General features: G+C 46.0%; 3 protein-coding genes across 3 annotated transcripts; all 3 read left to right on the forward strand.

Annotated features, from left to right (window-relative positions):
- Nucleotides 1-353: 353 nt before the first annotated feature.
- LOC4327109 (zinc finger CCCH domain-containing protein 3-like) lies at nucleotides 354-3,567 on the forward strand. Its single transcript, NM_001409122.1, has 5 exons — nucleotides 354-672; nucleotides 756-844; nucleotides 945-1,023; nucleotides 2,068-2,163; nucleotides 3,270-3,567. The coding sequence occupies exons 1-5, from the start codon at nucleotides 537-539 to the stop codon at nucleotides 3,371-3,373; spliced, it is 504 nt and encodes a 167-aa protein (NP_001396051.1). The 5' UTR covers nucleotides 354-536; the 3' UTR covers nucleotides 3,374-3,567.
- A 6,805-nt stretch (nucleotides 3,568-10,372) lies between these two features.
- Nucleotides 10,373-11,990, forward strand: LOC4327111 (uncharacterized). The gene is made up of 5 exons (XM_015786607.3): nucleotides 10,373-10,736; nucleotides 10,843-10,982; nucleotides 11,081-11,269; nucleotides 11,403-11,454; nucleotides 11,533-11,990. The coding sequence occupies exons 1-5, from the start codon at nucleotides 10,425-10,427 to the stop codon at nucleotides 11,638-11,640; spliced, it is 801 nt and encodes a 266-aa protein (XP_015642093.1). The 5' UTR covers nucleotides 10,373-10,424; the 3' UTR covers nucleotides 11,641-11,990.
- A 1,753-nt stretch (nucleotides 11,991-13,743) lies between these two features.
- On the forward strand, nucleotides 13,744-16,950 carry LOC4327112 (probable glycerol-3-phosphate acyltransferase 3). Its single transcript, XM_015781686.3, has 2 exons — nucleotides 13,744-14,635; nucleotides 15,858-16,950. The coding sequence occupies exons 1-2, from the start codon at nucleotides 13,838-13,840 to the stop codon at nucleotides 16,770-16,772; spliced, it is 1,713 nt and encodes a 570-aa protein (XP_015637172.2). The 5' UTR covers nucleotides 13,744-13,837; the 3' UTR covers nucleotides 16,773-16,950.
- The last annotated feature ends 5,759 nt before the right edge of the window (nucleotides 16,951-22,709 follow it).

Raw genomic sequence — 22,709 nt, forward strand, 5'->3', positions numbered from 1 at the left:
CCTTGGTAGTTTTACCTGTGTTCGAGTTGTGCTGGTCCAGGTGTTTGGCTGCGTTGCAAGGTGTGCAAGTTTGGTTCGTCCGCAGAGGTCATCTAAATGCTGTTAGGAGTCTGCTAACACTACTTGCTCTTGGAAAGTTGTAGGGGCTCATTTTGGACGTAGAAATTTCACAAGATTTTAGCACGAATCAGTTCAGTTCAGTTACGGAATTCGTCTAAAATTAATTGATTTCTACAGATTTCGCTTGAAATTTCGTTCGTTCCAAAAGGAGGCGTTCCGTTTCTTGCAGAAATTAACTTCTCTAAAATCTAGCGTTCCTTTGCTACTCCGTAGTTTCCGTCGAATAATGTAAAATATAATCGAAATGTAAAATTCAAATGTACTGTTGTTCATGAACACTTTGTACTCTTCAGTCTCTTTTCGCCCAACAGCAGAAACTGCTGGAGGGAGAAGATCAGAATTCAGAAGAGTTGTCGAGAGAGAGAAGAGAAGCCGCGGAAGGGGGAAAAAAGGGAGGCGGCGGAAGGGGATCGGAGATGCCGCTGGGCAAGTACTACTGCGACTACTGCGAGAAGCAGTTCCAGGACACCCCCGCCGCCCGCAAGCGCCACCTCGACGGCGCCCAGCACCACCGCGCCCGCGCCCTCTGGTACGACGCCGTCCGCCGCCAAGGTTGCCCCCCCACTCCTCCTCCTCCTCCTCCCCTTCGCTCTTCTCGCTCCGACACCTTCTGACCCTTCTCCCCCCTCCCGCAGAGCTTCACGGCGGCGGCGGCGGCGCTCCTCCCCTCCTCCACCAGCCCGGCGCCGCCGCCATCGGCGTCTGCCAACACTTCGTCCGTACGGTGTGTACTTGCGATTCTGCCGATCTTATTACATCTGTTACTACTCAACGAGGATGACTAACATTTCTGCAATTGACCCCATTTTTTGGTGTTTTTTTAGGGGACGTGCAAGTTTGGGGATTCATGTAGATACTTCCACCCGAAGCCACCTCCTGCTAATCCAGGACCAGCTCCTTCTGGTGACTGTACTTCTTGTGCTCTGTTTTGTTTTTAAATTTTTGAGTAAATTTTAGAAAACTGCAACTATAGTGACAAAACTATCAGTTTGCTGCAATAATAGCGTTGGAAATAATCACAAAACTACAGCTTTTACGTGATATGCTGCTATAGTTGTTACCTATGTGTACCGTAGCAGTATATCATGTAAAAGTTGGAGTTTTGAGATAATTTCCTACGCTATTATTTCTGCAAACTGAAATATATCAGTAATGTTGCAGCAAACTGATAGTTTTGTCACTATAGTTGCAGTTTTCTGAAATTTACTCTAAAGTTTTTGGTATATTTCCGCAAAGGTGATTTTTAGTAAGATTCTTCAGTGAAAGTCTGCTTGATGTTGGGATATAATTGTTCGTTATATTCTACAACTCATTGGATTGCCTTTGCCCCCATTGGGTGTTGATCTGAACTATATAGACTTCATTACGTACTGGCGCGGTACTGCCATTAGGTCTTCACAGATTCATATACAGTTGAATTCATCTTGATGTTGGCGCGCAAAGCGAAGACGCTAGCTTGATGTTAACTTGGTGCATCGAATTGCCGTGCAACTTAGTTATTTTAGAGGATCATCTGTATTTTGCCCTTGTTTCGGAATTCTACCAATACCTTTTTCTTCCTCCAGTTTTATCTAAGATGAAGTAATTAGCTGCCTGTAAGCTTGTAACCAAGTCTGTTGGATTATATTTTTGCACCATTGTAGAGCACTGCTCAATTCTCTCAGCCCCGTGTAGTGTACACAAAACAAAGCAGGGTAGTATATTTGTATGTGTGTGCAATTGTGAATTGCAAATACACAAATGCAACTTTCATGAAATTAGTAGCCTATAGTACTATCCGCATATTTGAGTTTCCTTATCAGTTGTTACTACTATTATGAGTGCACGACAAATTTACGACAATCACTGTTCCTATTTCTATAAGATAATTCTTAGAACACGTTGTTCTAAATTAGATTAAAAACTGTGGATAGGACTTAAGTTCTGACTTGCCCTTTTATTATCCAGGCCCTGTCTCTGGACCAATGGCGCAGCAGTCTAATATTCAAGGAAGTCAACCCAATTTTGTTGGATATCAGGCAGCAGATGGAAGTTCTTTCTCAGGTGATCTGATTATGGCACACTCAGCAAAAAATAATATTGTTACAGCTAGCTGGAGTAGTGCAGAAAATTGAATGGCTCTCACTGCTTCCTCCCAACTGATGATTGGATTTTATTCCAACACAACTTCTCGTTTTCTGTTCTAATTAATTTAGGATCTGGTTTTTAGTTCTTACATAACTTTCTCCATTCAGCTTGGATTAAATCAATGAATGGAGACATTTGGTAGTTATTATATGTTAGTCAAGCACATCATTATTAAAATATGAACTTAATGTCTTGACTCTCGACCATAGCTGCCGCAACGAGTCGTAAAATGGACTCTATATATTACCTTTACTCTCGCCTTTTTTTTGTTGCAATATAGTAAGGTCCAACGTGCATTCATAGCATATTTTAGGTAGGTTGCTTTTGTAGCATGCCATGCCACAGCTATTGGACCTGTGAAACATTATTGTATAGATAATGTAAAATGGGGATAGAAGTGAATGAAAAAAATGGTTTTCTCTATTTATTCAGCATGTTTTCCATCCAGTCACCTGTCATGCCATGAATAGGACACTTTGCACCTGCCAGGTTGCCATGCAATCATTGGATGTACTCCTTTATCCATGTAGGTCCAATGGTTGGTGCTACTAATGTGGTGCGATGTTTCTAGGCAATTTGATTGCATCTCTGTCTGTCGGTTGGTCTCTTTTATTGATGAATGAGGGGCTAGATACTATGACATTTAAATAGTTTGGCTTACCCTAGAATCTGTGGTCAAACTACTGAATTCATGAGAAGCGTGCTCAAAAGCCTTGCCCTAAGCAATGAATTCTGATGCTCTGGGATGCAAAAGCTGCAAGGGTAGCATATGTTTTAGGGTGTGTTTAGTTCACACCAAAATTGGAAGTTTGATTGAAATTGGAACGACGTGACAGAAAAGTTAGAAGTTTGTATGTGTAGGAAAGTTTTGATGTGATGAAAAAGTTGGAAGTTTGAAGAAAAAATTTGGAACTAAACTCGGCCTTAGTATATTTTGAAGTATTTATACCAGATCTCACTCTAGCGAGTTTCTTGTTGATAGTAATATCTAATTGATTTCTTTCTCTCTTTTTTTTCTACAGGGAACATTCTAGGGGGTCACACCTCATGGGGCAACTTGCCTCCATCACTGCGGCCACCTCCTGAAGGCGGCTATCCTCCATTTCCTTTTGTAGACTGGGGTTGAATTGCTTGTTAATCTGAAGGTGCCATATGTTGAAACTTCATGCCGGCTATGCAATAGTTCAAACACACAATGAATTTTACTATTGCTCTCTACAAATGGGTTTATATTAGCTGTGAGAATGCTCTCATATGCAGTGGAACCTGTACCTCTAGTGAACTGGGAGCCTGGTTTTCACTTAAAATGCTCCTATTAGGAAGTGATCCCTCTTTGTAGTTAAAATTGTGTTGTCCGAAGGGAGAAGACTAAAGGATGTAGCTCCCCTGATCTACGTGGCCTCCAAGAAAAAGAACAGCACGCTACAACAGACCTCAGCCACAGACCAGTGGCTGCTCGATCTAGACCTTCCTCCAGCCTCAAGCTGGACAACGGAGCTGGTCAGCCAGCTAATCAATGTCTGGAGTGCAGTGCACAACGTGCATTTCACAGAGAATGAGGAGGACAAGATAGTGTGGAAGCTCACTAGCCACGGTGAATATAAGGCGACGTCGGCCTACAAAGCGCAGCTCCTAGGTACTACTGCCACCAACTTTAACATCCTAATATGGAAGCCGTGGGCACCGCGCAAGTGCAAGACCTTTGCCTGGTTGATCATCCAAAATAGAGTTTGGACCTCCGACAGACTGGCAACCAGGGGTTGGCAGAACAACTCTTTCTGCCCCTTATGCAGACACACCCAAGAAACTGCTCTCCACCTCCTCGCAGAATGCAGATACACCAGGAAAATTTGGGCGGCGTTATCTGATTGGACTAGGTGTGGTCAACTGAACCCTGGACAATGGCAACCAGCTCAATCGGTGTTAGAGTGGTGGGAGGCCACCGCCAACTTGAAGGAAGTCCCAAAGAAAGCACTCCGCACGTTAACACTTCTGGTCAACTGGGAAATCTGGAACGAGAGAAATCGTAGAATTTTCCAGCACAAAGAGCTATCTACAGGAAGTCTGTTGGCCAAAATTAAAGAGGAGGCCAAAACATGGTCTCGGGCGGGGGCGAGGCATCTTGGTAGCTGGCTTGCTTTTTATTTTTAGCTCAGTAGGACCGAAGGTCCTGGGCCTGGTTTTTCTTACTCGTAAAGTTTACTCCTTCTCTATTCAATGAAATTGGCAGCTTGCCGATTCGTTCAAAAAAAAAATTGTGTTGTCCAGCCTCCTTTTGGCACTGTCAGGTCTGTAATTGAATGGGCTGGAAACCTGGATGGGCAGGGATTCTAGCCCATCAACATTATGCTTCCATAAGATATGTTACACTTAAACCTAGTTACTGAGGTTTCAATTTTGGTCTCCATTTACCAACCAACTTTTTTAAATTTGTAGAAGGCGTGTTCTATAATCTGGGATTTTGGCCAATTCACAGTGCCAATTGTGCGTCAGCAATCAGGAAGATTGCATCACTCATCAGCCTGACAAATTTTGCCTACAATAAGGGACTAGGCTCATCTGACGTAAAGTCAGAGGGACATGGCCACTGACGTATGGGCCCATGAAGGTGGGCCCCACATGTCAGGGACCCACGTCCCTCTGATTTTACGTAAGAGGAGCTCGGTCCTACAATAAGGGGCAATAGCCTTATGCTTTCTCTTGATCTTAGAAGCAACATACCGAGCTTACAATTTGCACTGACCATACGGAAAATAATCAAAGTTTTTTTTTCACACAGAATTACATTAATAGGGAAGGTCCAGCAAATCTCCATTCGATAGGCAAGCACACGGCTATATATATTATCCTGAAAAATATGCTTGTCTGGATAAGTTTGATCAGATCGTTTGCATCCAAGCTGCCTGGCGATCGACTCCAGGCCACCGCAGGCATGAGACCAGCCACCGTTCTTCCTCCACATCGTTGTCGGAGAAGAAGCCGCATCGCCGGGGCATCGCCGGATGCTTCGAACAAGACCTCTCCGCCTCCTCCGCCGCCTCCCTCGCGCCGCTGACGAGCTGCCTCTCCTCGACGTCGACGCCGATGACGATTGCTCGCAGCAGCAGCAGGAGGGAAGCCATTGGCTACTACTGGCTCGTCAGCTCCCAATGGCGGTTTGGAATGATGCTCAAGGAGGAGCTACTTATAGTGAGCTTTTAAGTTGTTTGTTTAGAGGTTTCAGGTAAATCTGGATTTCTTGCAAGGAATTTGCACTGTTCTTGCAAGGATATTTTTGCTGGTGGGTCACAGAAAGGTTGTGACAAGGGTTTGGTTGTTCTGGGGCTCTGCTAGTGTGGACTCTAGGTGAACAGAATCATTAGGCGAATGCTGTAAATCGAAATATCTGCTAGTTCTTCAGTTTGTTCATCCAACATTCTAGTTGTGCTTTTAGGTGAAAAGGATAGCCCTTTATGCATGCACAATGTTCTGTCCTTCTCTGTCTGAATTTTTCTCTCGGTTTAGCACATAGTTTTGCACTGCATGATTTGGTACAGTGTTACCTAACTGAATAACTGAATTCTATTCTCAATTCGTTCAATTCGTGCACTGCATTAGCAGGTGAAGTATACGCCATGACCAAGCTCTTTGTTGGTCATACCAACTGCTGATCCAGGCCCAGTACAGCTCGTTTTCTTCTACAAATGGCACAAAAATGACTGCAATGTTTGCTCTCTCTGCATCTCGTTGATACATATAACAATTAGCAAGATATATTATCAGTCGTGTCAATACCAGTTAGTCTGACAAACTAAATAAAACCCTTCAGAATATGACACTTGTGCTCATTCTCATATGATAATACGCCTTTCTGTATTTCTTGTATGTTCTAAGGCAAAATTTGCTACAGGACACCGAAAGATTGGACCCTTTATTGTGAGATACCCGAAGATCGTGTATTTGCTCGTGGTCACTTAAAAAATGTGGTAATTAGCTGGCGGACATTGGCCGCATTATTTTATTATTTTCGGTGGAAACGGAGAGAGAAACTTTGGTTAAAGACAAGTTTGCCTATGGTCAATCTCTCTTTCTCTATTCTTCTTCTTCCTCTCTTTCTGTGTGTCGTTGGACCCTCAGCTCCCCAGCCCCGGCGGCGAGCGACATGCATGCGTCGGGCGGAGCGAACAGCCGCTGAATCCAGGCACCACGATGGGCAGCGGAGAGGGCAGCGACGGGCTGGATCACGGGCTGCTTGCTTCTTGCTTGAAGATGAGAAACCAAAATTCTGCTGCTTGAGGACGAACCAAACGACAAGGAGGGCTTGCTGCTGCTAACAGGTGGCGTGAGTTGGATGGAATTGCCGCGCCGGCGGCGGGTAGAGCGATGACGACGAGCCGCGGCGAGGCCTGACGGGCAGACCGCGATGGACGGCGTGGACGGCCGACTGGATCTGACGACCTCCGCACGGATCGGGCCACTCTCGTTGAACGCTTGAACTCGCCGTTGCGGATCCGACGGGGATGGCGACGGCGGTGTCGAAGTCAGTGGCTAAGCCGCATCCCAGGTTGCCCACCACCGCGCAGCCGCTGCCATGACCGACTGCCGCCTCCCGCCAGCCGATCTCCTCCTCCGTTGCTCCCCTTCCTATTCCCTTTCACCATAGGCTTTGCCTCACCGAGGAGAGTCCGTTTTCCCCTTTCCCCTCTCCCTCCACCTCTGAGCCAGACCACCACCGCCACCACCATAGCCAGCCGGAGCTGAGCTCTTTGTGTTGCTGTTCCGGCTATCTCCTTCTCCCCTTTGCTTGACACCACCCTCCCCGGATGCGCGTCGCTCAAGAACATCATCCGCCACCAACGTAGCCGATCCCCGGCCACCGGAGCACCAACGCCCTACTCTCTCCCTCTCCTCTGTTACTCGGCTGGAAGCGGGAAGAAGAACAGTGTTTAGGGGCATTTTGTTACTTACACAACGCTTTCTCTCTCTATTTTAACCGGAAATAATAAAATAATAGGAGAAATGTGCAGCAGCTAATTACCACTATTTATAGTACCCATGAAAAGATCACGATCTTCAGGTGTCTCATAGCAAAGTCTGCAATCTTTCGGTGTCCTGTAGTAAATTTTGCCATGTTCTATGAGCTCCCAAATAAACGGATTCCAAAAAAAAATGAGAAAATTGACTGTTTTGCTTGCTCAGTAGTCAGTAGCGGAGTCGAAATAAGAAACACAAAAAAATCACTACTGATGGAGAGGCTGAATATAGTTGCATTATTTCTTTTTTTTTTTAAAAAAAAAACTTAAATTCATACTAACTCAAGGCTTGTTCAGTTCATTGAAAAAAAAAAAACCTTACCATTTGTTGGTGTAGACAAAATTTAGCAAGATTAAGGGCCTGTTCACTTTGATGCCATTTTCAACCTTACCAAATTTTGATAAAGTTGCTAAAAAAGTGGCTACATTTAGTTTGTTGCCAAATTTTGGTAACTATATAAGAAATCCTGCCAAAATTTTGGCAAGTTGCCAAAATGGTAATGCCAAAATTTGGTAAGGTTTTTTTTATATCAATGTAAACAGGCCCTAATATATGAAGGTGGTCTTTAGTTTGATACATTACAAAATTTTGGCATAGTTTTGTGAGTAGAAGTTTCTAGAATTACCAAATGTTGGTAGCAATAGTGAAAGTTGTGATGGTAAAATCTTGTTTAGTTTGTTGTCTTATCAAAATTTGGCAATATCAATTTTTTTAGAGAATGGCAATATAAAAATTTGGTATGGTTGATTTTGGTAACAAACTGAACGCCCTCAAGTGCATTTTTCAAACGGTGTCGGGGCTAGCCCTCTGGATTGAGATCAAGCACATTGCCATAACTTTGGGGTATTTTCAGCCCTCCGATCTACAGCGAACGAACGAGAGTAATCGCTACAGTATACTACAGTATATCGTGAATAGTACCCTGGTACAATACATTTGTCTACAGTAAACAACTGCATATCACTATTGCATACTGTAACATCAGACTCATTTTACTGTGCGTCTCTACCATTTGCTCCTAAGGTCAGAGGAGCCGGATCCTAGTCCTCCGGCCTCCCTCCACACCTTGCTGTCCAAGCTATAAATGATATGGCATCATTGACGATTGATCTTAAGAAAATGACACTAGATTCAGATATTAGAATTATATAATGAACACAATCAGTACTAATTTCTGAATATGGAATATGTCATGGTAACAATCTGTGCAATCGCAAATTAACCAGCAAGTTATCTCAAAGGAGAGATATACAGTTTCAACAAAAGAAACAAAATCAGAAAATTGGCAATTGAGCAGCCACGTTGGTTATCTGCAAGAATGACATTTGAAAACTAGGTCAGCATGCCAATAACACAACAGCAAAACAAAAGAAAGGGGAAAATTATGAGAAATTGGCAAAACAAAGTTTAATCAAAATCAAGTTCCTTTTCCTGATCATTAGTCTCAGCAGCTCTCTTTTCTAATGATTCTGTATCTTCCTAGACAGATTTTCATAGCTCATGACCCTAGGCCTGCTTTTGCCAAGAAATATTGAGAAGTTGTAGTTGTACAAATTTAATTGGCACACAAGATGCCTCACCTTAAGAGATTAAAAATTATACTCATTTCATTTCGTTTCAGGTTATAAAATGTTTTGACTTTGGTCAAAGTCAAACTGTTTCAAATTTAACTAAGTTTATAGACAAATATAGTAATATTTACATTACCAAATTAATTTTATTAAATTAATAATTAAATATAATTTTATAATAAATTTATCTTGGATAAAAAATATTACTATTTTTTCTATAATTTTGATCAAACTTGAAGCGGTTTGACTTCAAAGGGAGGGAGTAGCAGTCATCGTCCTTGCAACTGTATTAGGACACCTGGCCCAAGATCCTACGGACGAAAGAGTGAAAGATCAGAGCCCAAAAATAGAGAAAATCTATCCTACAGTATTCCGTCTCTTCCCTTCTTTCTGTGTCTCTTCCCCTCCACTCACTCTCTCTCTCTATCTTCCCCTCCACTCGATCCCTCTCTCTGTGACTACCACCCATGAGCACGGAGGCGGCGACGACGGCGGCGGCAACGACGGCAACGGTGACGACGGCGGCGGTGACGACGGCGGCGGTGACGACAGCGGCGAAGACGGCGGCGGCGGCAACGACGGCGATGACAACGACGACGGTGCAATCACCATCGGCCCCCGCGGACGACCTGGACGACAGCCGGCGGAGCTCCTGACCATCACGGGCGACGACCGCCGTTGAGAAGCCTCCCCATCAAGCTCCTCAAGGCGCTCCTCCTCTTCGTCGTTCTTGTCGGTAGCTTCCTGGCCGATGCCGCCCTCCTCCTCCTCGGCGGCGCTGGCGCCTCCTACGGTCGGGGAGCGGTGGACGCGGTCACCGGGGGCGAGCGCTTGGCACAACATGAGCGATGAGGAGCTGCTCTAGGCGGCGTCGATGGAGCCACGGGTTCGGCGGTTTGGAGCGAGGCACAACGACGAGCGACGGAATGGCACAAGGTAGGCACCAGATCTATCGCCTTCTCTTCCTCTTCCTCCGCCGCCGCCCCGCTGCTCGACTTCCCTGACCCACGACTCCTCCTCCTCCTCCTCCTCTCTCTTGGGATATCACGCTGATACCCAAGTACCAAGGCCTGATACCTAGTTATCAGTCGATACTCAGGTACCAAGGCCTGATACCTAGGTATCAGCTTGACACCCAGGGTACCAGGTATCAGTCGATACCCAGGTACCAAGGCCTGATACTTAGTATTAGCTCGATACCCAGGGTACCAGGTATCAGTCGATAGTCGATACCAGGGTACCAGTTGATACCAATGTACCAGGTACCACCTCGGTACCTTACCCAAGATACGAGGATTGGATATGGTGGAATCGCAGGATAGCGTGGGCCTCCACACGAAATTGATGAAGCTTATTAAATCTCTCGGGATTTTAGTTATCCCGTGACTGCTAGGAGCAACGGAATACCGTGGGGTAGCAGCCCTCCAAAAATATGCGCATGTGAAGTAGCAAAACCGAAAAAAAAAATTGGCACCATATTTTTTTAGCAAAACTGTACCGGAGCTGAGCACCGTTGGATCCAAATCAACCGTGGGCAGATGTACTGCTTTACAACGGGTGGCACTGGTAAAGCCCCACAGGATAACACACCCGATGCGCGCCAAGCTCGCCGTGCCGGTCCCCTCGCCGGCGCCGCCGCGGCCGCCCTCCGTCACGTTCCGCTGCCTCCGCCCCAGAACACCACCCACCCGTGCGCCCGCCACACCCGCGCGCGCCCTTGGGAACGGCGGCGGCGGCGGCGGTGGCGGTAGCCCCCTGGGACGCGCATGGCCGGGCGTCGCCGCCGCGCTCTTCGGCGCCGGGTTCGTCCTCGGCCCGCTCCTCGACGGCATCCACTCCCGCGTCGGCCTCCAGCTCTACCACAACGGCGCCGTCGATGTCGGCCCCCTCCACACGCACATCCTGGTGATGACCGGCGACGCGTTCACATCCTCCATCCATTAACGATTCTTTGCATCTTTGCTCTGCTCTTCGCCGGAGTTGCTGAACCGTGGTCGCCGTGCCGGCGCAGGTGCCGCCGCTGCTCGGAGCGTTCTACTCCACCGTCGGGATGCTCCAGCTGTTCTTGGACGAGAGGGTGTCGCCGCCGGCGGCGGCGGCGGGCGGATCGAAGGCCACCGGGAGCCCGCAGAAGACGGCGGCGTCGCTAGTGTTCGTCCATGTCCATGCTGTGTGCACATCTTCGCCACCACTGATGATTCGTTTCTCTGGTGACTAATGATCTCCGATCGCCGCCGCCGCCGGTGCAGGTTCCTGGCGGTGTTCATCGAGGCGAGCGCGGAGATGTACAGGGCGGGGGTGCCCAGCAACGTGGAGGCGTACGTGCTGTTCGCCGGCGCCGAGCTCGCGTGGCTGCTCCTCGACGGCACCTGGCTGGGCTTCGCCGTCGCGTGCCTCGTCGGCACCGCCTGCCCCCTCGCCGAGATCCCACTGATCAAGTACACATATATAGCTACTAGCCACCTCCCACATTCTTGATTCTCTCTTCCCCCCATCAATGGCGTCGCGTCGAGCTCGCGCCTAGCTTGATTGATTGATCTCACCAACGATTGCCCGCCGCATCGTGCGCAGGTTGTTCGACTGCTGGAGCTACCCCAACGCCGACGTCCAGCTTCTTGGCGAGGTAAAGAACACCCGCATCTTCTCACTCCCTGAAGCGGCCGCCATTGGTGGGAGCTGAGCTGAGCATGGTTGCGTGCAGGGGATCGTGAGCTGGACGACGACGTGCTACTTCGTGTACACGCCGTTCTTGGCGAACCTGGCGAGATGGGTCAAGGCGGAGCTGGCGGTGGACGACGCAGCTCGGTGACGGTGAAAGCGAGCAAGATCACACCACCAGCCATGGTGTCCAACTGATGTGTTCATTCTCTGCTCGGATCAGCCGCTGCCCACACTGGACAACACGCACCTGCAGGACTGAGACAATTGCAGTGGAAATCACGCAGATCAATGTAGAGAGAGATAGTTGCTGAATCTCTTGGGGATCTGAACATTTGACCTGAAGCTAAGGTGGGATTAAGTTTCATGGCCCAGAATTGATCTCTCTCAAGTCTCAAGTAATCGACGTTCCCCATCCGTACTTCTCGATTTAACTCTGTCCTAAATCAAATACTTTTAACTTTACCATCAATTTATAAAAAGTGATATAGTTTGACAGCATGTGGATTATATATCATGGTTACTAAAAACATAAATCTTACCTCCTCCGTTTCAAAATATGGCAACCTAAGAGAGGATTAGACGCAACCTAGTATAATGTATCTATATTTGGGACGGAAGGAGTCTAGTGTTAAACTATATAAATTTTTAGAACCGACGATAAAGTTAACTATGTGACTTACTACAAAGCTGAAACAATAAGTGATTTGAACATAGCAAGTATAATTTAAATAAGATTGGGGGGAGGGGGGTAATTAGCAACTGTAATCGATGAACTATCCATCATCGGCACCTCTGTTAATTTGGACCCCATTTGTCATTTGGCAACCACACACGCTACTACTCCCTCTATTCCAAAATGTTTGACGTCGTTGACTTTTTTAAACATGTTTGACCGTTCGTCTTATTCAAAAAATTTAAGTAATTATTAATTATTTTCCTATCATTTGATTCATTGTTAAATATACTTTTATGTATACATATAGTTTTACATATTTCACAAAAGTTTTTGAATAAGACGAACGGTCAAACATGTTTAAAAAAGTCAACGGCGTCAAACATTTAGGGAAGGAGGGAGTATAATTGATCCGCTCAGTCAAAGCCCGCTGCCTCCGCTCCCAAGTCTGGCGGTGGCAGATCCGATCCTCCTGAGGCCACCGCCGCCAGATCTGACAATGGAGAAGGAGAGGCGAAGGGAGGTCAGCCGTTCCCGAGTCTGGCGGTGGCGGATCTCCCAAGGCCGTCACCGCCAGATGGACGACAGAGAGGGAGAGACAAGGGAGGCCGGCCGATCTCAAGTCCAGTGGCGGTGTATCCACACAACCCGTGGTCGCCGCCGCTGGATCAACAATGAAGAGGAAGAAGTGAGGGAGGTTGGCTGCTCCGAGGCCGACGAAGGCGAATCCACCCCTCCCATCGCTGGCAGTGGCAGATCCACCGCCGGTGGCCGTCCCCGTTGCCGACATCGATGTGTGCCACACTATCGGACCTGCCTCCGCACACCGAACTATCATCGATGCTGAGCTTCTGCCGAGAAAGAGAGAGGGAGGAGGACGAGGATGAGGTGATGGAGATAAGGTGGAGAGGAAGTGGAGGAGAGGTGGAGTGGAGAGGATGAGGGGAGAGAGAGAGAGGGGGAACTGAAATATTTAAAGGATGAGCTCAACCTGATGATGGGTTTGTGGCATGCAGGCCTCTCAACTGACCCGTCTGCGAAATATGTTTATTTTCACAAACGATTCTTGAACCGTCAGGATGGTTCTTATCTGGAGAAATCAATTATGTAGCAGTGCGATACATACAAATTTTGAAGTCCTAAAAAAATCATCTATTTAGAACGGACGTAGTACTTTTTTTCTACGAACTTCTGTACGCAAGATCATTGAAATGCCGTCTCATGAGTCATGATCCAACGTCATGCATGTATGTAAGTACACCACATACTCCCTCCTTCCCTAAATATTTAACACCATTAATTTTTCTAAACATGCTTGACCATTCGTCTTATTAAAATTTTTTTGTGAATATTATTCAAAAACTTAAGTAGTGTATATTTAACAATGAATCAAATGAAGAATTAAAATTTACTTAAATTTTTTGAATAAGACGAATGATCAAACATGTGTAAAAAAGTCAATGGCGTCAAATATTTAGTGACGGATAGATTACACACAATTAAAAGATGCCATTACTTTACACGCTGAAAATGATCGGCGTCTATATAAGAAGGTAATCTAACACGGACAGCCAACGACTACGAGACGCGAGGTTGAAGACAAGTAAGTACTCCTACATGCAACACCCAGACAGAGACTAGGGCAACGCACGCTAGCTCTCGATCGAGCACCATGCCGACCAATCTCTCCTCCTCCTACTCCTCACTCTTCGAGCCACTCCTCGCCCTCTCCTCCCTCCTCCTCCGCCGCCTCTCCGCCGCCGTCCGCCACCACCGCGGCCGGAACACGCCGCCGGCAAGCAGCGACGTCCCTCCTCCTCCTCCTCCGTCGTCGTCGCCGCTCGAGCTCGACAGGCTGTACGGACGGACGGTGGTGGTGGACGTGGACGCGTGGCTGCTGCTGCCGGCCGTGGACGCGTTCACCTTCTTCATGGTCGTCGCCGTCGAGGCCGGCGGGTTCCTCCGCGGCCTCCTGCTTCTGCTCGTCTACCCGCTTCTGTGCCTCCTCCTCGGCGACGGCGATGGCGGCGGCGGCGCGAGGGCGAGGGCCATGGCGACGGTGGCGCTGGTGGGGCTGGAGGAGAGGGAGGTGGCCAGGGTGGGCCGGGCGGTGATGCCGAGGTTCCTCATGGCGGCGGCGGCGGCGGAGGGCGCGGAGGCGGTGAGGGCGGCGCGGCGGTCGGTCGCCGTGAGCGCGACGCTCCCGCGGGTGATGGTGGAGGCGTTCCTGCGGGAGCACGTCGGCGTGGACGCCGTCGTGGGGCCAGAGCTGAGGTCGGTCGCCGGCGTCGTCGCCGGGATCATGGATGACGCCGACGCGGCCCGGGTGGCGGCGAGGAGGCTCCGGGCGCTGCTCGGCGACGAGATGGATCAGGGCGAGGCCGACGGTGCCGGCGCCGCCGTGGGGCTCGTCGGAGAGGGGAGGAGTGGTGGCACGGTGCACTACCTCTTCTCGCGTTACTACTGCAAGGTGAGCCGAGCTAGTTACGTTGAGCTTTTCCTTTTTACTGCTCTCTCCATACTTAAAAAAAAACTCCATTTTTCAGTTTTTGGATATAACATTTCGCAGCACATCTTATTTATTAAAAAAAATTATGATTAGTATTTTTATTTTTATTAGATTATGAAATATGAATAGTACTTTCTATGCAACTATTTTTTCTAACTTTTTGCATAATTTTTCAAATAAGACGGCCAGTCACTATATCTAGAAATAAAGTTTTTATGGGATAGATGGAGTACTCTTTCTGTTTATTTTACTTTTGTACGAAGCCGTCATATATTTTAGGACAAAGGGTGTAATTAGTTTCAAATTAAATGGAGATAAGAGAAAGTTGCATTTGCACCATTGTGCATCTCAACCGAACTCTACATTTTTCATTTATTCATCTCGAGATATCTGCTTTGGTGTTTATACCAATTAGGTAGTACAACTTATAGGGATAGCGTTGTGATGTCATCTTCTTGTCTTCTTTTTGTTTTTCTTTCAAAAATTCATTTTGATATCCATGTGTATGCCAGCACCTTAATTATTTTGTATTCGTCGTGTGCTCACGTGGATTTTGTATCATGAAATAGGTGCAGATGGACGTGAGAAAAAAAAAAGTCGATCTGTGTCTTTTGGTATTTTTCCTTGTAGACATCACATGGTATTTTCCCTAAACACTGTAGTACCAAAATAGGAGTAAGTGACAAATTAAGCAGCAAGCGACACATGCCGACCTCATTAATTTGCTTAAAAGATGAGTAGATGACCTCCACGATTGGCTACTCTCTGTTTTTCTTTTCCAATTTGGTGAACATCCTTTTCGCACTATCCAATTATAAAGTACTGTTAACTGATGTCCCTAGCAAAGAAAAGGGCCAACGAATGTCCCTAGAAAAATAATTAAATCTAATTAATGTCCCAGGGATAAAAAAGCTAATTAATATGTCCCCAGAAAAGAAAGCTACTAATTAATATCATTTGCGAAACAATGCATAAGTAGTTAATGTGAATTAGTGATTAAAGAATGAATACTCTTTCCTTTCTATATATACATGCTCCTAATAATAATTTAAAGAGTTTTTTCTTTGATTCGATATTGTTGCAATCAACTACTGTTACTTAGTTAACACCGTTGTTATCACAGAGCGTGACGTGTACACAATTAATGTCAATTAATTAACGTGCATGTGTCCAATCCTTGCAGGAAACCTTCACTGCGACTGAGGCTGACAAGCGGCGGTGGCGGCCGCTGCCGCCGGGCGGCGAGTGCGGCGGCGTCAAGCCGCTCGTCTTCCACGACGGCCGCCTCGCCTTCCCGCCGACGCCGTCCGCCGCGCTCGCCATGTACGCCTACCTCCCCTTCGGCGTCGCGCTCGCCGTGTCGCGCATCATCGCGCTGTCCCTCCTCCCCTACGGCCGCGCCACGTTCCTCGTCGGCGCGCTCACCGGCGTGCACTACCGCCTCGTCGGCGCCGGCCACGACGCCGCCGCCGGCGGCGGCGGGGGGAGGCTCTACGTGTGCAACCACCGCACGCTGCTCGACCCGATCGTGGTGGCGGCGGCGCTGGGGAAGCCGGTGACCGCGGTGACGTACAGCCTGAGCCGGGTGTCGGAGATGATCGCGCCGATCCGGACGGCGAGGCTGACGCGCGACCGGGAGGAGGATCGCCGGAGCATGGCGGCGCTGCTGGCGCGCGGCGACCTGGTGGTGTGCCCCGAGGGGACGACGTGCCGGGAGGGTTACCTGCTCCGGTTCAGCCCGCTGTTCGCCGAGCTCGGCGCCGACGTGAACCCCGTCGCGCTCGACGCCCGCGTCGACATGTTCCACGGCACGTCGACGACGCCGGCGGCCAAGTGGATGGACCCCTTCTACTTCATGATGAACCCGAAGCCGTCGTACCGCGTCGAGTTCCTGCCCCGCGCGGCGCCGGCGCCGGCGGCGGAGGACGGCGGCGACAGCATCCGCGTCGCGAACCGGGTGCAGCGACAGATCGGCGAGGCGCTCGGGTTCGAGCTCACCGGGATGACCAGGAAGGACAAGTACATGATGCTCGCCGGCAACGAAGGCGTCGTGGCCGCCGCCGCGGCGGCGGCGGCGACCATCAAAGCCAGTCGTTGAACAGGTGTTCGATCCGGTCGTCGTCGCCGGCGATGTATCGCACATGCATACACTGCAAACTCAGTTACCATAACAACAGCTAGGAAGAACTTGCTTCACACAGTTCTTATGATACTCATAATCGTGTAATTAAATATATAAACACGAAAATAGTTTATTAAAGACTTTATATAGCTCATTTTGGTCCGGACTCTGGGGTTTTGATTTGAAGAAAATTTCTAAAAAATAATTAATAGTACTCTTAATTATCTATTGATAAAATTAAAGAAAATGCCTATGACCATGCGCTGGATTGCAAGATAAAACAAAAATCAGACGCCATCACGAGTCATGACTCATGAGCAATGCATTCACTAAACTCTGTTTTTATTTATCGATATCTGCAAGTCCGCAAGCATACATGCATGTAACAAGGAGAGGGTCCAAATAAGTGAGTTTAATGATTTTTCTTCTCCTAACCTATTTATATGGTACGTGATAAGATTACACTAATGTATTTAAACAAGATCTCATATTATATTTTAATAACAAAAATATATATGTTTCAACCAATAAAATTTGATGTTTCATAGCGAGAGCGAAATGTTCCGATAGAGATTATATTGTATTTCACATTTTTAATTTTTAATCTATTTTTATGTTTTAGTAATCAGAATTCAATGTTTCTTCATACATGTGAGCAACATGTTTCTGATTTGGATTTAGCTGTGCTTTACTTTTTTTTAATTCATTTTTATGTTGCTTCCCTTATAAAGATGTTCAATCCGTGTATTTATAATTGTTTCATTCGCGGTGATTTCTCACATATTTTGTTTCGAATGTTTTAACAACTAAACTTTTTTTCTTCAAAATGTATAACTTAATATTTTGATCACCTTGTTTTGAGGCTCAGGTCGGGTGTTTGACCCCTAGTCTTGTCCATAAAATTAATTTAAACTTAGTCGGGTATATAACTTAATTTTCGCTAACATTAGCTTGTTGCTCGGAACAAAGCTTATCATGGGTTTCAATTTAAGTAAACAAAACTGTTCTCGGTCCTCCAAAGATTCCAAACCACGTTCAATAAGAATACATACTTCCTTTTGTTTACAAAAACCAACCTAAATTTAGATTTATTCAGATTGGTTGTCCTATAAGAAGTCACATATTATTCTAGGTTAGTTTTTTTTTTTGACGAATGGAGTATATAAGTAAGGTTAGGATTTACCTACTAGCCTCCGTCCCATTGAACATACTGTCTTAAGTGATGTGTGCGCATGCGTCTTCTATATAATAAAAAAAATACACATAGTTAATTACTTTTGCATGACATTGTACTAGAGCATCGCTTTCAAGTCCGTTAAATAGCACTATATATGTGGTTAGTCTGTTACTTGGGAGCAATATTAATTATTTCAAAAATGGCATCACTGATAAAGTCAAACATTATTTAGTCAGCATCAACATTGTTGAGGCCTATTCCATGTGGTCCATGAGATACCCACATGCAGATGTAGTCATCAGATATCCGCACAACACTCTATTCAAATTGTACTAATGAAGATTTGTGTAATCATTTAATTAACAATTAGCATCAACATCTCCTTTCCCTCCCAAAATTAAGCATCATGTTATTTTCAATAAGCACGTCAAGACATATGTTATGGATCGTACTCTGTGTAAATATAAAATATCATGGGGTTATCACACGTAACAGGCAGCATTGCCAATGGCATTAAACAGAACAAACGATTTAGCTCAAAGGCAGTCATGGGGTTATCACACGTAACAGCAGATGGCAATATGGCATATGCTTGGGAGCTTGCGCATGTTGTTAACCAAGCAATTGGCTCCAGGCAGGGTTTACCGCGGGGAACAGTAATATAAATACAATAGTAACCTTCTTAAATTTAAATAAATTTAAAAAATAATTTAAATTTTTGATAAATTTTGTACGATTTTTTACGGTTACCACGGTTACCGCGCGGTAACCGTGCTTACCACCGGGACGCGGTTTGGAAAACCCTGGCTTGGTAAGCTTTTTTTTTTTTCTTCCCCTTTCTTTCCGTGTGTTTGGGGTATTGGGGTGGGGGAGGGGGATTGCACTCGTACACCTGATTTTATCTCCAATTGTAATTCTACTATTTCTTCTTCAACTGTGTGATTTTGTCCTCATTTTTTAAAAACTTATTATGCCCTCGTTCTTTTTAAGAGGACTAAACGATGTTAAAATTTATGTATGCCCTAACAGATTTGGCCCTACTTGTATGAGGACTTTAATTATGATTTTACCTCTGTTTTGACATCAAAATTTTAACATGAACTTTTTACTTATTCAGCTAAAAAAAAAGAGTGCACACATGCTTGACATGAATTTTAAAACCGTTGAATCTTCCTCTCGCGGAATAGGGCAAACACAAGATTCTGTTAAGGAAAATGGGGACAGTAGGAAAAGTAGGGCAAAATCATAATTGATGTTAAAACAAAGATAAGAATACAAACGCTGCTTTTTTAAGGCAAACTCAAAAGCGAGTGCATCACACCTATGAATGCATATTTTACTCACATACCTATTTTAATATACCCTTACATAAGTACTTGTTTAACTAGATGCAAAGTGAATCAAGGTTCGCTCTACCTAGCGAAGGGTGCAATTTACTTTTTTTAAAAAAAACACTCTGTTAGTGTTAAATCATGCACAGCGCGCGCTATAATGTACTATTAGTACATTATAGCGCAATTTATTTAATTTAGCAGTATGCGCTGTAATGTACTACAACACACAAATATTTTTTTCTCCCAATTCACACTGGATGGTACAGTAGTTCTACACTCAGTAAACGATAACTAAGGGTAAACCCGTGCGCTTTTTGAACTTTCTACAGAAGGGCACCCGTGTGTATATCATGTAAATGTGGCTATGCAACCAATTTGCAGGAGCGTTCGGCTCGGCACAAATTTAATGATTTCGTTTCCAATTTGTCTAGTTGATGGAAGTTCAGCAGGATGAAGCAACAGGCATAAAAGAATAAAAAAGGTAGATAAACAGATACGAGCAGAAGGATATCCCGAAATCGAAATTATTGCGACACGAACACAGCACGACAAAGATTGCGATGCATTTCTCCAAGGACGACTACGTCCAACGGCATGCGTGCATCCGGAGTGTCGAGTTCATGTTCATCTCCAGCTAATACTTTGGATAAGTGTTCAGATCTAGCTTTTTTTTTTAAAAAAAAGAAAAAGGTCCATATCAAAGTAGTTCAGATAAGTACCCTTCACGTTTTAAGTACAAAAGGAGAGTGCTCAAGATTGTCAATCCATCGCTACATGCATGCATATATGGGTATTTTCAAGATGAGCAAATTGCATATATTGGTCCATGTTTTTTAACCATGGTTTCACATTGGACCACCATTAACTGAATGCTTTCACTTTACACCAGATTTTATTACCAAAATATATCACTTTGGACCAGTGGCCCACTTGCCAGTGTGGCTGAGGGGAAAAAAAAAGGAAACTTCTCGGTTGGGAAGGAACCAGCGAGTCCGCTGACTCATCTCCTACCACACCGTCGATCTCTTTCCAACTTCACCCAACCATCTCATGGCGGTGTGGGCAGAGATCACGCTAAAGCCTTGGGGGCAACATGGGGAGCTTGGGACTGGAAAGACTCGTGTGGAGGTCGATGTTAGGCGACGTCAGCAAAGAGGAGCTCGTGCACGTCCAGGTACAGCAAAAGTCGAGTCACGGAGGCGACGGTGGTGGAGAGGAGCTTGAGCTCCGGGATGGCGCGCGGGCATCGGAGTAGCCGTGGAGATCGAGGTTGAGCCGGGACGGCAGAGAGGAGCTTGAGCCCAAGTATGACGTGCTAGTGCTACTGAATATTGAGGTCAAGCGAGGTGCGACGACGGCGGAGAGGAGCTCTAGCTCGGGGACGACGTGCGGGCGTAGGTGAAGAACGAAGTCAAGCTAGCGAGGGCCGACGGCGGCGGAGAAGAGCTCGAGCTTGAGGACGGCACGCTGGGGCGACGGAGCCGCGTAGGTCAAGCTGGGGTGGTGGATAGGAGCTCGAGCTCAAGGACAGCGTGTGGATGCTGCTGCCTGCTGGTGCCTGGAGGTCGACGTCGAGCGGGGGGAGACACGGCAGAGGTCAAGGCCGAGGGTGGCACGCCAGCATGGGACTATGGGAGAGTTCGAGGTCAAGACGGGGCATGACGATAGCGGAGATTGAAATCGAGACTGGGAAATGCATGCATGCGGGAACAGGCGGAAGTCGAGGTCGAGCCAGCGGACGACATCGGCGGAGATTGAAATCAAGCCAGGGAATGGCGTGCGAGTGTGGGCGGAAGTCGAGATCAAGCCACCGGACATCGAGCTTGATTTTAATCACCGGCCGGCACGACGGGAACAAAAGTCGAGCTAGCGTGACGCCGTGTTGGCGGGAGGTTGACCCCGTGCTGGCTAGACTACGAGCTTGAGATGCGCGGGCGTCAGCTCTGTTATATATGCTCGAGCTCTCTTAGGCGTCGTAGTCTTCGTGGTCTACAGCCATCGATGAAAACAGTTGGAGATGATCAGATAGTGATGAGAGATTGGCTCTGAGAGACTGACTATGGGCCATACGCCCAAAGTGAAAGGTTTTGGTATAAAATTTGGCCTAAGGTGAAAACATTATATTAAGGATAGCCCAAAGTGAAACCATGGTAAAAAAATATCAAACATGTAATTTACTCTTTCAAGATTGACAATTCGACATGCTTACAACCCAAAGAACGATGAAAAAGAAACAAGGAGAAAACTCGCGAGAACAAACAGGAATTAATATACCCCCTCCAAAGTTATAATCAAAGGAAAGAAAACTGTCACGCATGAGAAAACGTGATTTTTTTTTAACAAAGACGCCCTAGCATAGCATTACCAGTACAGAAAAGACCATGCCAAAAAAAAGAAAATTTCAATCAAATTTGATAAAGCCTTCCTTTCACGGATATATTTTATATTTTGAGTGTTTTTTAATTTTTAATTTTCAAAATAAACGTTCCTAGACTTATTTTTAAGATAGGAACCTTTTGGTCACACCGATCTGACTGACGTGGCAACATTGTTCTACCACGCCACCCTGACTGGCATGGTAGGATAAATAACAAAACTATCACGCCCGCCGCAGGTGGCATGACTGTTTGGCGTGGCCAAAAGATTCAGATTTTAGAATAAATTTTAGAAAGGTTTATTTTGAAATTAAAAAACAGAAGTTCAAAAAATACTAAAAATTCCATCCATCACAAAACAAGAATTGAGAAGACAACAATACTGCCTGCCATTTGACAATGTTTCACTAAACTTTGTACATCAATGGATAAGTAAATTTTAGGGCCGCCGAGGGACCGACATGATCTCCAAAATACAAAGTTAAACATTGTTTTCAATCGTAATATATTCACAAAACATCTTTCAAACTAATATTGTTGAGGTACTCCTGAGGAGACATACATAAATGGTTTCTTCTAGGTTCAACCTCATTAGATATTTGTGTTATCTGATGAGTTTAAAAGGGTTCAATTGCTTGTAACCCAACACAGAACTCTGTTGTGATTGCACGGAGTAATTAAGATATGCCCTAGAAAATCAAGTTGGATACTTGTAGAGTTTGATTGGATTTAAACTAACTAAATTGCACAAGCTAGTGTCCTACAAGTAAAAAGTAGTTGGGGAATGCGAATACCTTGCATGAATACCGAACCATCTAGAAACTACAGTAGAAAAGTAAGAAAAGTACAACTCAATAGATCCCTTTTTCTCAAAAAAGAAAGAAAAATATCAACTCAACAGGTCTGAATGCCAATTTCCTTATAAGATTAGCTAACACGACATGAGTATATTTCTAGAAATCAACCGGGAAAAAACAATCTAGCAGAAAAGAAAAACCATACCAATCTAGCTGAAGAATGTTCAACA

This window comes from Oryza sativa, chromosome 1 (genome assembly GCF_034140825.1).
Source record: "Oryza sativa Japonica Group chromosome 1, ASM3414082v1".
Taxonomy (NCBI): domain Eukaryota; kingdom Viridiplantae; phylum Streptophyta; class Magnoliopsida; order Poales; family Poaceae; genus Oryza; species Oryza sativa.

Bases quoted from the DNA above. Each gene is read 5' to 3' on its own strand.
- LOC4327112 (XM_015781686.3), top strand. From the start codon at position 13,838: ATGCCGACCAATCTCTCCTCCTCCTACTCCTCACTCTTCGAGCCACTC. The intron at 14,636-15,857 runs GTGAGCCGAGCT...CAATCCTTGCAG, and splicing joins TCTCGCGTTACTACTGCAAG to GAAACCTTCACTGCGACTGA.
- LOC4327109 (NM_001409122.1), top strand. From the start codon at position 537: ATGCCGCTGGGCAAGTACTACTGCGACTACTGCGAGAAGCAGTTCCAG. The intron at 673-755 runs GTTGCCCCCCCA...CCCCTCCCGCAG, and splicing joins CGACGCCGTCCGCCGCCAAG to AGCTTCACGGCGGCGGCGGC. The intron at 845-944 runs GTGTGTACTTGC...GTGTTTTTTTAG, and splicing joins GCCAACACTTCGTCCGTACG to GGGACGTGCAAGTTTGGGGA.
- LOC4327111 (XM_015786607.3), top strand. From the start codon at position 10,425: ATGCGCGCCAAGCTCGCCGTGCCGGTCCCCTCGCCGGCGCCGCCGCGG. The intron at 10,983-11,080 runs GTTCGTCCATGT...CCGCCGGTGCAG, and splicing joins AAGACGGCGGCGTCGCTAGT to GTTCCTGGCGGTGTTCATCG. The intron at 11,270-11,402 runs GTACACATATAT...CATCGTGCGCAG, and splicing joins GCCGAGATCCCACTGATCAA to GTTGTTCGACTGCTGGAGCT.